The sequence below is a fragment of the Pygoscelis adeliae genome, unplaced genomic scaffold, assembly GCF_000699105.1.
Source record: "Pygoscelis adeliae isolate BGI_AS28 unplaced genomic scaffold, ASM69910v1 Scaffold14, whole genome shotgun sequence".
Classification (NCBI taxonomy): Eukaryota; Metazoa; Chordata; class Aves; order Sphenisciformes; family Spheniscidae; genus Pygoscelis; species Pygoscelis adeliae.
Genome location: NW_008825109.1, coordinates 4,715,824 through 4,728,104, shown reverse-complemented (window position 1 = coordinate 4,728,104; position 12,281 = coordinate 4,715,824). Strand labels below are relative to the sequence as shown.

The window sequence follows — 12,281 nt, the reverse complement described above, 5'->3', positions numbered from 1 at the left end:
AAAAGCACTGTCTTTTAATGGGAATTATTTGAAAAGCAATATAAAGAAAAGGTTGATTATCTTCAGGTACAGAATGACTCAGTTCAGATGAATCTTTTGGCTTTCCCGGACTGCCAGTAAGTGCAAACAGAATTTTGCCTTAGATAAGGAACTACAAAACATACGCTGCATATTTGCAAGCAAAGAACTCCCACATCGAAAACAAAGCAAAACAACCAACCAAGGGACAAAATTAACACCGGGAGTTGGAATTACCTAAAACTGTAACCAAAGCAGTTTGGTTCAGATGAACTGTAGAAGAACAGGTATAATGTCCGCTATCGCTTCTTCCTGCCGCTGAAGCAAACACATACTGGATCCGAATTGCCGAGTGATCTGTTTGATATTCTAATCCTTCAAACTGGCGATCCTAGTTTTCAACAGAGATTCCCATTTAATCAGTTGATAGTGCCCAATATTACCTATTTTAAAATATGCCCTGTCTTCTTACCTGCTCAACTTCTTTGTTTTCAAAAGACAATTTTATTCCGAATTTATAATTATGGTAAACAGCTCTGCATCTGATCAGCAATGGTTCCCCGACTTTAAGTAGTAATTCAGGTAAAGGTGCTGTTTGTCTTTCATTTAAATCTACAAAATCAAAACATTGCCACTGAAACAACTGTCGCTTTGCCTGGAAAAATGCTCAGTTAGATCAACATTTTTTCTTCTAACGTTGTATAGACACCCATTATTATATTGTAATGATAACTAGAATTTGGGAAAATTACACATTAATCATGAAATCAGTAAATTTCATTAATTTAGATGTCTCAAACCAAATTTTGTCATACTTTACAAGATATCTACAGGGCACAGTTCAGCACAGATATCAGTGCAGGTCAGGTTTATTTAAAAAAACAGACAAGCAAACCTGAATTTATATGTTTATTTATAATTATTTATAAATTTATATATTTAAGAACACTTTGAAGAGTGTTTCACTGCAACACAGTCCTAAAAGCATGCAGAAAAAGATAATAGATGTTTAGAAAATGTAGAAGGGCAAGACATTTTTTACAGAGACCACGAATAGCTATTAGAATTTAGGGTTTAAACATGAGAGAGAGCAATCATATTCACTGTTAGATCTGTTCCAGTGAATACAAACAAATAGCTTAGCCCAGAAAGCAGACTCAGATGAGTAGTGCAACTAAGTTCAGTGGCAGGATCCAGCTTGCATGTAAGTAAACCTTAGAGGGAAGTTACCTATTGTAAAGAGGCTGGTGCATTCTCTGCCCAGGTCATTAACTGCACAGCACCATATATAAGTTTGAAATAACTCATGTTGTACCTTCTGTATGCCATCTATTTCCCCAGTGTCTTCATGCATTTTATCAGGGCAACTGCAATTACAAGCACAATTATTCATTGACTCATTTGGTTAACCTCAAGCAAATAAATCTGATAAATCTCCAAGCCATAAGAATATGCAAACAATAGTGGGAAAGCTGGATCTTACATAGCTGAATGAAAAGAACTAGGAGAGGTGAAGATAAGAAAATAAAAATCTCACAGCCTAGGCAGAAATATGGGCTGAAATGACCTGAATGTGTTCAAACTGGCTCATAGACAGGTAATGCTGTGACTAGAATCTGGACAAGAGTGAAATCATAGGGGTTGAGCTTTCACACCACATCTCTGAATTCCTGGCAGTGGGAGCTGCTGCAAATCCAGAGACCGTTATGAGACCAAACTGCCACGCTGCAGAGAAAGGCATTATTCCCGCTGTTAATAGAATCAACTTTATATGTTAATAGAATGGAAAAAAAAAATTAGCTCAGAAAATGATGATTCCTTGTAACATCTTCCCAGCTCTAATGCATTCACATTTCCAAAAATTGTGAAAGACTAGAGAGAAATGAGATACCTTTGATTTGCTCTGGTGACATCAAAATAGTAGAATCTGGAATAACTTTTTCCAAGCCAAGAGCTGAAAGTTTCCAAAAGAGCACAACAGCCAGAACTTCTAAGAAAAATGTGCTGCAGCACTCCAAAAGTGGACCATGCAGACACAGGTTTTCAACCAGCATATGGGTGTGCAACCCAGCAGAGCCTGTCTCCAAAATTTCTGACACAAAAGCTCTTCAGTTATCTCCCCAGCTCGCTAGGCACACTAAGTGGTACAAAGCCTCCCCCTTCTTCTTCAGAAGATGGTAAACTTTCAGTCTAGAGATCCAACACACGTATAAACATACAACATACCTCTTTTCAGGTGTTTTGCAAAATATCCACTCCACAGATGGCTGGGGGTAGCTCTCAGATATGCACTCAATAGCATCCGATTTTTCCCTTTTCCTGAAATACGGTTTGCCTGGTTTCTCTGTTAAAAATCATGCAAATATTTCAGAATGCTGAAATCACTTTGAAACAGTGTTTTGCTAATTTCATAGTACATGAAGTTACAGAGCAGTAATTTGTTTCAGGAGGTTTCAACTCTGAGGGAATAGAAAATGATTCTGCCCTAGGGATATTGTGAGTTGGTCTCATGAATTTTTCAGCCTTGATTGTTAAATGGACAGCTTCCCCGCATCAAAGGCCTGCCTCTATGCACCAGAGGATAATCCTGAGACTGATACTAAAAGGTGTTAATTTGCTGTGGTTGCTATTCATTTCACTGGGCAGGAGCACAGATACCTTTCGAAATCACATCCCAAGCCCGTGGCCTTTGGTGGAGTATCTGTTGAGACTACAAAGTCTCTACACAAAATGGGATCGTTCCATACTACTCAGTCAGATCAGATACACAATGGTAAAACAACGGGTGATAATGACTTCTGATAACCAGCAGACTTCTCTATCCTATATCTGTAACCCAGGGGGAAAAGGTTCTTAGACAACTCCCGGTTCCCTGAACCCATCAGGCGCAGATTTGCACTACGCACAAAAATTTAATGTATTAAAACTGCTAAAGCTTTGACTCAAAATGAAAAGCACTGAGTCTGGTTTTAGGTCATCTTACAATGAAATTACAGCTTCCACACAGAAGAGTGACATCTTCTTTAGAGTCATACTTCCATTGCCTGCAAGGTGACATGCTAAGGTGAAACTAATACTTCTGGCTTTTTAATTTCTTTCTTCATTTATCTCTTATAAGCTGGGCCTAGAAGGTTTTTTTCACCTATAGAGATTCACATCTCAGTTGAAGGGTTCACATCTAGCCTGGAGTATTTTATGAGAGTTGTAATTATGATATTAGATTCACAGGAGCAAAAAGAATGCAATCCAAGCAATTGATATGGAAAAGATCTTTATTGAGACTGTTTCGAACTACTCTTGCTTGCACATGTAATAACATTTTTTACCTCTAAAGTCTAATTGATACAGTAGAGAAGGTAATTTTTAATTAAAGATTTAATACCCTGTCCCCTCAATGAAGCTGTTAAAATTATAATTGAGACATGCAATAGGCCTTCAAATAAAACAAGGAGAGACTGGAGGTGACAATTCTGACACGAGAGAGAAAAAAATCAAACAGAAGAAATACTTTAAAAACAAATCAAGAAAGAATAAAAAATGATGACTAGTCACAGTTTACTAAAAACAAGGCAAGTAATGATGCGTGTTATTAAACCTGTCTCTACAAGGGTTTGGTTCTAACTTTGCCAGTCTTAGCTGTTTGGATTGATGTTTTGCTTTCTTTTCTTTGAAATTTCTTTTGCATTTTTTAATTTTATCTTTAAATTTGGCCCTTTCCAGACAAAATAATATGGTATTTTTTCTTCTGTTTAAAAAAATCATATCAACGTGGGTGGTTTTTTTTTTTTAGATGTTCTTGGACACACCTATTTACAAACAGAAGCTTGAACTTTGTTGCAGCAGTTGCCTTTGCATCAGAGATGTCTCTTGTGTGGTCCTTGGGAAAATTCAATCAAATCTGCTCCCCCTGTGAGCCTTTCAAAAAGTCGCACCTTGCACGTGCTCTGTCATGAGCATTTAACAGCAGATAAAATCTCAGCTTCTCAGGCACCGTTGTGCTAAGCAGCTGCAGTACTGATGTGTTTTACCCTAAAACCCAACAAGCAAGTAAAGGCTGGCACTGAGAAGAGGACCTTCTCTTTCCCCTTCCCTCGGTGGTGCCTCTTGCTGCCCACAGAATTGCAAAAGGAAAAGCTATTTGGGAAGTGCGGAGTCCCAGCGGCAGGCACAGGCGGAGAAGCAGCAGAGTGGGACAAGGCGTGACTTTGGAGCGCCAGAGACCAGAATATAAAAGGGACGTCCTGATCCGGTCCAGGTAACAGCCCAGTCGGCAACACCGAGAATAAATAGGTTAAGATGCAAGCAAACAAATCTAGCCCGCGAGCTTTGACAGCACATAAAAGCCACCCTCGATTTGTCCCTCTTGGCACAGAGGGGAATCTCTCATAGGGGAGAAGAGGGCTGCCGTGCATTTACATCTTTATTTGTTCATTTGCATGGTTTATTGACTAGCGAAAGCTGACTCTCACACAGTCTGTGGTTTTGACTTCAGTCTCTGAAGACAGCCCCAAGTCCTATGCAAATCTAAGAAGATGCTTGAAATGCAGCACGCGAGAGCTTCATTGTTTTGACTGAACTTGAACCTCTCCCCTTGAACCTATTGATAGAGTGACCCCTTTCATCTGAGATATACTTACTTCGGATGAGAACAGGCACAACTACTGTGTAATTGCCGGTTTTACTTATGACTGAGAGGGTGTATTTTCCAGCTTGTGTTTCTTTTATTTGGGAAAAAGCCAAAGATGTAACATATCTATAAAACAGAAAATAAAGCTGTATTTGTTATCTAGAAGGTGATATGCAGCAGACACAATAAAATGTTAGCTCTTCAGCTCTTGCAAAACCACTTCAGAGATACTAGGATTCGTTATTTACATAGCACCATTCAACCTGAAGTGTTTTCATCATGTATCTTCCTACACAAGCAGCACGTAGGAACTTACAACCACAGATAGCCAAGCACATGCTTAACACTGAGCATTGGGAAGGATGGACTTCCTGAGCTTAGGACAGCTGCAGAGGTCCACAGGGAAATGCTTTACCTACGGTCCCATCCCACATGTTTTGCAGTGGGAGGCAAAAATCCAGGCTCAGGTTCCAGCCCAAGTTTGGCTGTAAGAATGAGGGTGCTGTTGCTTGTGCTCTTCCTGATCTGCAGTGTGACCCTAACAAGTCACATAATTGTCCATGCCTCAGTTTCTTTGACTATAAAATCACGATATTTGCCTCATGTGAGCACTGCAAAGCTCAGATTGATCAATGTCAGAAAGTCCCTGGAGACCGCCATGCACGATGCTATACAAATTAAAAGAATGAGCTGATTTCAAACTATTCTTGGCTTTAAGATTCATATATGTATATGTGTCTAAATGACAATCAGCAATGTGCTGCCAGGTGGCAACAGTTAAGAAAGATTAGAAGATTTAAAAAGATAACGCATAACATGAAATTAAATGCAAACACAGTCGCAGAAAATATTCCATTTGCATCCTAAAAGAAATGACCTCTTAAAGGCTCTTTGATCCAGTACATCTGGGTCACACTTACTGATTCTCCGAGTCCAACGAAGGTTTACAAGCTTTGCTCTCTTTAAAGAACCAAAAGCATGAAATGATCTCTGAAATGTTCATTATCACTCTTAATTCAATATCTTCAAACACATTGACTTCCACATTTTTAATTGGTTCATAGATGTTCTCTGTTCCTTGAGAATTCAAATAACACCCAAGATCTTCCAAAATGTTAGAAATCTGCAATGCAAGAGGACAGATGGTTATGTATTTATTAGCAATTAGCTTTATTTGCTGTTTTGCATTAAAATATTTTTAAAGGATGTTCTTCTGGAAAAGCTTTCATAAATTAATAATGCCTCATAATGCCCAAATATGAATACAAATTATACTGAAATAACACCTTCATCACACCTTCATTTTGTTTGTTTTTGGTTTTGTTTTTTTTTTTCATTTCTACTGTCAAACTTATTCATAAATATGTTGAATTCTACTGCAGGAGGAAACACTACAGGATTCCTGTTGAATTAGTTAATTCTGTTCTCTAGACAGACATCACAGAACAATTTTAGCCAGAAACATGATAATTTCCCCTAGTGATATAGGCTATTCTTTACTCTCATTTTTGTTTCCTTTCATGTAGAACCATAGGAAGACACAGAACTGTAATACAACCTTTCTGTTTGCGACCTCAATGCAAAGGCAGGGCCAGAATATTTTTTTTTTTAGCATCCCACTGCTTGTCACTGTATCATCTGGCTAGACTGCTCCTCAACTTCTTGGGGGCTTTATTAGGCAAGGAACATTTGGGCTGGGTGCCTTCACACCTTTCATTTCCTCATCGATGCATACAGCTAAAGGAGAATCTCAAACAGAAAGAGAATATTCCGCAGTCATTCTAAAAACCACCGATGGATTAATGGGTCTCTAAGCTTAGCTCCAGCAAAAGGTGGCAAGTAAATAACTCCATCTGAAAAGTAGCCCTAAATGTCTCCCTTACTTTGGTGGGTGAAATTTATCTGGTGTAAGTTTATGAAAGGACAGAGTTCATTGCATCCTCTGCCCCACACTGTGCTCGCCCAGTTGGTTCTTCTCATTCTTTGCTCCTTCTTTGTCCCTTCCCTTGATCTGAGAAATATCTAGAAGTAACAGCCATATTCTGCTTCGTCTGATACAAGGACAGCACAGCTTTGACTGGTATACCTCATTTGTTGTCCAAATTATTGACTTATTTGTCCAGGAATGAAAAAGATTTCATAAGACTAACTTGAAACAGGAATCCTCAGGAAATATTTTAATCGCAGGTCTCAGCTGCTTTATAATTTAGTTGCACACCACCTCTTTTTGGCCTTCTGCCATTTTGGGTCAGAAGAGAAGAAATAAAAAAGGTATTTGATTCCCTATCCAGCTTTGGTGTCTCAGTCAAGGTTTAGACCAGGCAGGGATTTATGGGCTTTGGTGGTGGGAATAGAGGGCGGTGCAGCTTCCCCATCAGTCCCAGCAGCCGTGGCACACACCCACCATGGCAGACCACCCGTTCACACCATGGCCTTGGCAATCCCCTCTTAAGGGCACATAGTTTTTTACATTGCTACATTTCCAGCAATACTCAGCAATATTCAGGCATGCTGATGTGAGACAGCATCAAGTCAGCAATTAAAAAATCAGCTTTAGAGAAAACTGGTACTTATCTATTTACAGTTTCAAAGTATGAATTGTGGTATGTATTTCCCTCTAATCTTCTGTAGTCATATTTGGCCTAACCCTCGTTATTTTGACTGTGACATCCTCCCAACCTAAAGGTTTAGGGTGTTGTAAGCTTCTGGGAAGGTTTTTCTGGAATGGACAGGAATATTTTATAAGCAATTCGTTCTCTGTTAGATTACCTTAGGAGATACTGATGTCTCTGGTGTTCCTGAACCTTCATCCTTCTGGCTGACGAACACACATGTAATCTCAGATGTATTTTGCTTCATTGCAGAAGTAAAAGTAACTGCTGTCATAACAAGAACTGTAAAACAGAAATAGAAAACAAATGCAATCACGTCTAGATCTCTGCTCAGGGATAATAATTTTAGTAAAAATAAAATACAACAAAACTGTAGAAAGATTACATCTTTTTTCTAAAAAAAGGCAAAAGGAATACACAGATATATCATGTGCATTTGCAAACTCTGCATTTGTGTATTGAAGCTGAGTGGAAACACTATTTGGAGAACCTTTCAAAAGCACAGGTACATCACACTTTAGAAGTATGTCCCATAATATTGCAGAAAATGTCTAAAGACAAAAGCCTCTGTGTTATGGAGGCTCCTTTAGAAACCGCCTTACAAAACACAGGCTCCCTCTTGCAGCTCACTTTGCATCAGTGTCTCTGAAAGGGCCCTGCAGCACCAAACCCTGCAGCCGCAGGTTAGCATTTGCCCATTGTGAGCCGGAGGACGATAATGCACCATCCCTCCCATTGGCAGTAAGGAGATGTCCAGGTCAGGAACACTCCCCAGGCACCTCTCACTCCTGCTCAGAGCAATGGCAAAATGAAGACCTTCAACTTGCAATGGCAAAATAAAGTCCTTCTACTTACCTTTAGAGCCCACACTCGGCTCACCCAAGGACTCAAGATCTAGTCTTCCCTTTCTTTTCTCTCCAGGTCAGGCTGTATTTGATCTGATATACCAGACACTCTCCTGAGCCTTCCTGGCGTGGATTTGTGCACCCCAGCAGCTCGCAAGTGAGGTCCAGGTTAGATGCTTCTTCCCTTGAGCTGCCATTCACAGCCTTGTGCTCTTTCCCCTCTGGGAAGCAAACAAGGCAGCAATTCCCACTATTTTGAGGAAAGCAAATGCAGAAAGTGGAGGGCAAGGAAGAGTAAGCCCATGGCTTTCTCCTGACTTCTCCTTCCTCCATACCTTCATGGCTCTGTCACGCCCCAGGAGCCTATACAGCCAGGGCAGGACACTTGCCAGCTCCCAGCCCTGGCAGGAGTGGCAAATGTCATTTCTCCTTATGCATAAGGAGCAGTGTGGGAAAGCTTCTGGTGCCTCAAAAGCATCATCTCTCTGGAATGCTTCATATAAGCCTTTCTGCAGGGACTGCAGCTTGAAAAGTCACCTTTTAGCCTTGAAAGAGCTATATAGTAATCATGCCCTCACCATTGCACATAAACAAGAAAAACAGAAGTAAGACTGCACAACTGGCAGGGTGAAATGTGTCTGATTTCCATTAAGTCTCTAAAGCCAGCCCTCAACAGTACAAATAATCACTGAATCATAAAATAACATCTCTCTCCTGGTGACCTGGAGAATTTTTGCCCTCAGGTCTTGGTTTTTTGCTTTTCTTTTTTTTTCCCCCTCAGCCCCTGAGATGGTTGGACATAAAGCAAGGTGCAGAGTTGAAAGGAGGAAAAAAGGTAAATATATCAGGAAGCACTTGAAGGATGAAAGTAATGAGACTGTTTCTGCAGGTGATGGAAGGAGCAAAACTGGAAGAAGGAAGAAATGAATAAGAGTTGCTGCCATTTCCTCTTTGAAGTTTGTGCCTTCTGGAGCTGCCCGAGCTCTAAGCTGGCAACACTTAGACAACCTCTTCTCAGCCCTCTTGGCAAATGTGAATTAAGACTGAGTCCTTCTCATTCAAGCACCTAACATACACTTCATTTTGGGTGCCACCTTTCCACAGAATACACAGGCGATGGTCTGCCTTTGCAGACCTCTGAGGAAGATCCTGTCTGTCTGTCTGTGATCCCTAAGAAAGGCGAACAGGACTTCTTTGTGGAGACATGTATCTCCCTCCATTGGCTATAAAGATAATGTTGGAACTTCCTGAGACAGTGAGTGCCAGCGGGCAGCTGAAAGGCAGCTATACATTAGGTATCTACACCAAGCATGCTGAATTCCTCCCCATCGATGCAACCCAGGTTTCCAGCCCTCCCACTAGCCTTTCACCAAGTCCTCTGCTCAGCTTTCTCCACTTCTGTTTGTTTGTTGGCCACTTTACCTTTCAGCCTTTTCAAACCAGAGACCATCTGACCGGCTCACAGCCAGGGGCTTAGCTGATGGAAACCAACCTATGTCCACTGATTTCCAAGACACACCAGCTGAAACCACCTGAAAATAAGACCTCAAAAGTTCAACTCATTTGGCCTGTTGAGCATTCCCTTGCTTCAGCTTTCTGATCTGCAAATAGTTTTAGCTTCTGATTTTACAAGCCGAGCCAATTTATCCCTGGCATTACTCCACTTTGCTCACATTGCCTTGTTAGCAGGATGCCTAATGCTGTAGTAGGAAAGGGAAAGATGTATTTAAACACCAACAAGGAAAAGATTTGCAGCTAAAAGTTAGGCAGAAGCAGACAGATGTAGCAACCAGACTGTGAACGAGACATGCAAACAAGGTGTCTGATGAACTGGAACTGCATCTGTAAGGGACGGTATGTGGGAGTATATGCTAGAAGAGGGAGTAGTGAGCACCCTGACACCCTCATGTATAAGAGAAAATAGGACTCCTTGTCCTGTTAACTGCTAGAGCTTGTCACTGCTGCCTCTACCTTTATTCTTGTGAAATCCAGGAACGTTTTTAGGGTAAGGAAGGCTATTTTGAACCTGAGATGAGTCCAGCTGCTTCACAGTGAGAAAAATTTAGTAATGTGATAGTTAGAAGTATTTACATGACATGGAGTGGCCTAAACTTGTGTAGGTCTTAGAGAAATACATTACATTGACAAAATAGAAAATGAGAGCATGAGTGAGCCTTTCAGAAGAAGCAGAATCAAGAAAAGAATTATTGGGAAAATGGTAATGCTCTGATTCACTGTCCTGATCTTTCAGCTTCTAGCTGGCCTGTTCAGGGACTGCTGTTATGGTCTGCACGTCAGCCATCCTCCTGAAAGCCCAAAGTAAGAACTACAGAGACTGAAAGCACTGGGTAAGGAATATCAAATATGCAGCATGCATAATCATATTGTGTATTGCTGAACTGTCGTGAAGCTGGAATGGAAACAAACTGCTGCCTCTGAACAATGTTTGTTTATGCCTGCTTTCCATCTTCGTTATCTTTTTATAGGTTATACAAAAATAAATGCAGTAGGAGAAATCTTGTTCTCACTGAAGTCAGACAAACCTCTAGTTACCATAAACTGAGTCAGGATTTCATCAAGATGTGTAGGCACATACATGGGGAAATGCCTGTACAAGTCAAAAAGTGGGCTTACATGTTACGGTGCTGAGAAAAAAGGCCTGAATCTACTGGAGAGATACCAAACCAAGAAGCTATGTTTAAGCTAGTTCAGTTATCAGAGGGTTCACCTAATGGAACTGCTTACAAAATTTTATTTTCAACTGGGAGATGACTAAAGCCTTTGGAAAACTGGGAAAGTCACTCCAAAATATGTTCAAAGTCTGAGTTTATCAGAAAGAGAATAGCTGAGGAACTGGAGCACTGTGAAGGATGAAGAGAAAACCTTTCTCTACGTACCAAGGGATGCATCTTGTGTTTGTGTTCAGCCCTGGGTGCTTAGTATTTTACATAGCAGTCAGGCCTTTCCTAGACATGGAACAATCTTCCACTCTGCTTTACAGCTCAGGAGACTGACATAAAGCAAACTATGTTTTGCTTCTTATTTGGCTTCTGACTCTTTTCTCTGGGGGAGACTCTCTGGATCAACTTTCCAGAATTTTATTCCTGATCAGGGAAGGTAGAAGGACCCTTTTTTCCAGGAAAGCTATAGTTCTCTCACGGTTATGTGCTGCCAGAAACAAATCTGTAAAAGTGGGGACATGGACGAGCCTAATATGCATGCATTAACTCTTAAAAAACCCACACCTTTGCATGTGGCTGCCTTTTTCTCAAATCACCCCCAAAGCGGTGGATCCTGAAGTGAGAATTTTACTCAGTATATATATGATAAAAATCAGAGGGAGGCAGGGTAGGTAGAAAGAACTGATCTTAAATGAATTCCTATCTTTTACCCACATCTTATTTCTCTCCCATCAAACTCAACTTTTCTCATTCCTCATCTTTTAGCAAACCTTCCTTCCTTGGTGCCTTCACCGTTTCAGCTTAAATAACTCCCAGCTTCCAAAAAAAGTGCAACCTGTGAGTTCATTCTCACATGATGATGTGGCCGGAGGTGTTGCTCCGTGTTGCAGGACAATAACTGTGTTAGAACAAGGTTTAACAAGCAAGGTGGGTGACAAGATGCCCCTGTTGCAGCTCATGCTAATTGTGACTAGTTGTTGTAACACTGGATGGGGTATGTCTAGGTCAGGACCAATCATTTATCTGGTCTTACCAGTTAATTACAACAAACATCACATGAACTGATTTAATTATTTAGTCATGTTCAAGCATGATCGAGATTTGAGATGGAAAAAAAAAAGCCTATAGAGTGTGATAGCTCTTCAGGAGGGTTTGGTGGAAGGGAACCAAGAATCTCTGGACTTGAATCACTGAGCAGGAAAGCAGTGAGAAGAGGGGAGTAGGGGAGGCCATGCGGTTTCGGGGCGTGCTTCGTTAGGCTCTGTGTATGCAGCATCCTGGAATGCTACTGTCCCCCGCCGGTCTTGTTTGCCATTGCCTGCAACTCTCCACCTGGATTATTTTTCCACCTGACCCGCACCCCCCCACCCCACCCCATTTTTACCACCTGAAGCCGCCCTAAGCTACGGCATTACACGCTCTTTCTTCCCGGGGCTCTTCTCCCACAGAGGGACCGAGAGCCGCGAAGACCGACGCACCGGCGGGGAGGCCCGCGGGG

General features: G+C 41.2%; 1 protein-coding gene across 1 annotated transcript in view; it reads right to left on the bottom strand.

The window, feature by feature from the left end:
* Window positions 1-12,281, bottom strand: part of FLT3 (fms-related tyrosine kinase 3) — a 36,800-nt gene that overhangs the window by 22,043 nt on the left and 2,476 nt on the right. The window contains exons 2-8 of the mRNA XM_009327867.1: window positions 7,415-7,539; window positions 5,566-5,768; window positions 4,656-4,771; window positions 2,245-2,362; window positions 1,249-1,385; window positions 491-630; window positions 256-409 (exon numbers count right to left, since the gene is read on the bottom strand). Of these exons, the coding sequence (XP_009326142.1) occupies window positions 256-409; window positions 491-630; window positions 1,249-1,385; window positions 2,245-2,362; window positions 4,656-4,771; window positions 5,566-5,768; window positions 7,415-7,539 (993 nt within the window). The remainder of the gene's footprint in view (window positions 1-255; window positions 410-490; window positions 631-1,248; window positions 1,386-2,244; window positions 2,363-4,655; window positions 4,772-5,565; window positions 5,769-7,414; window positions 7,540-12,281) is intronic.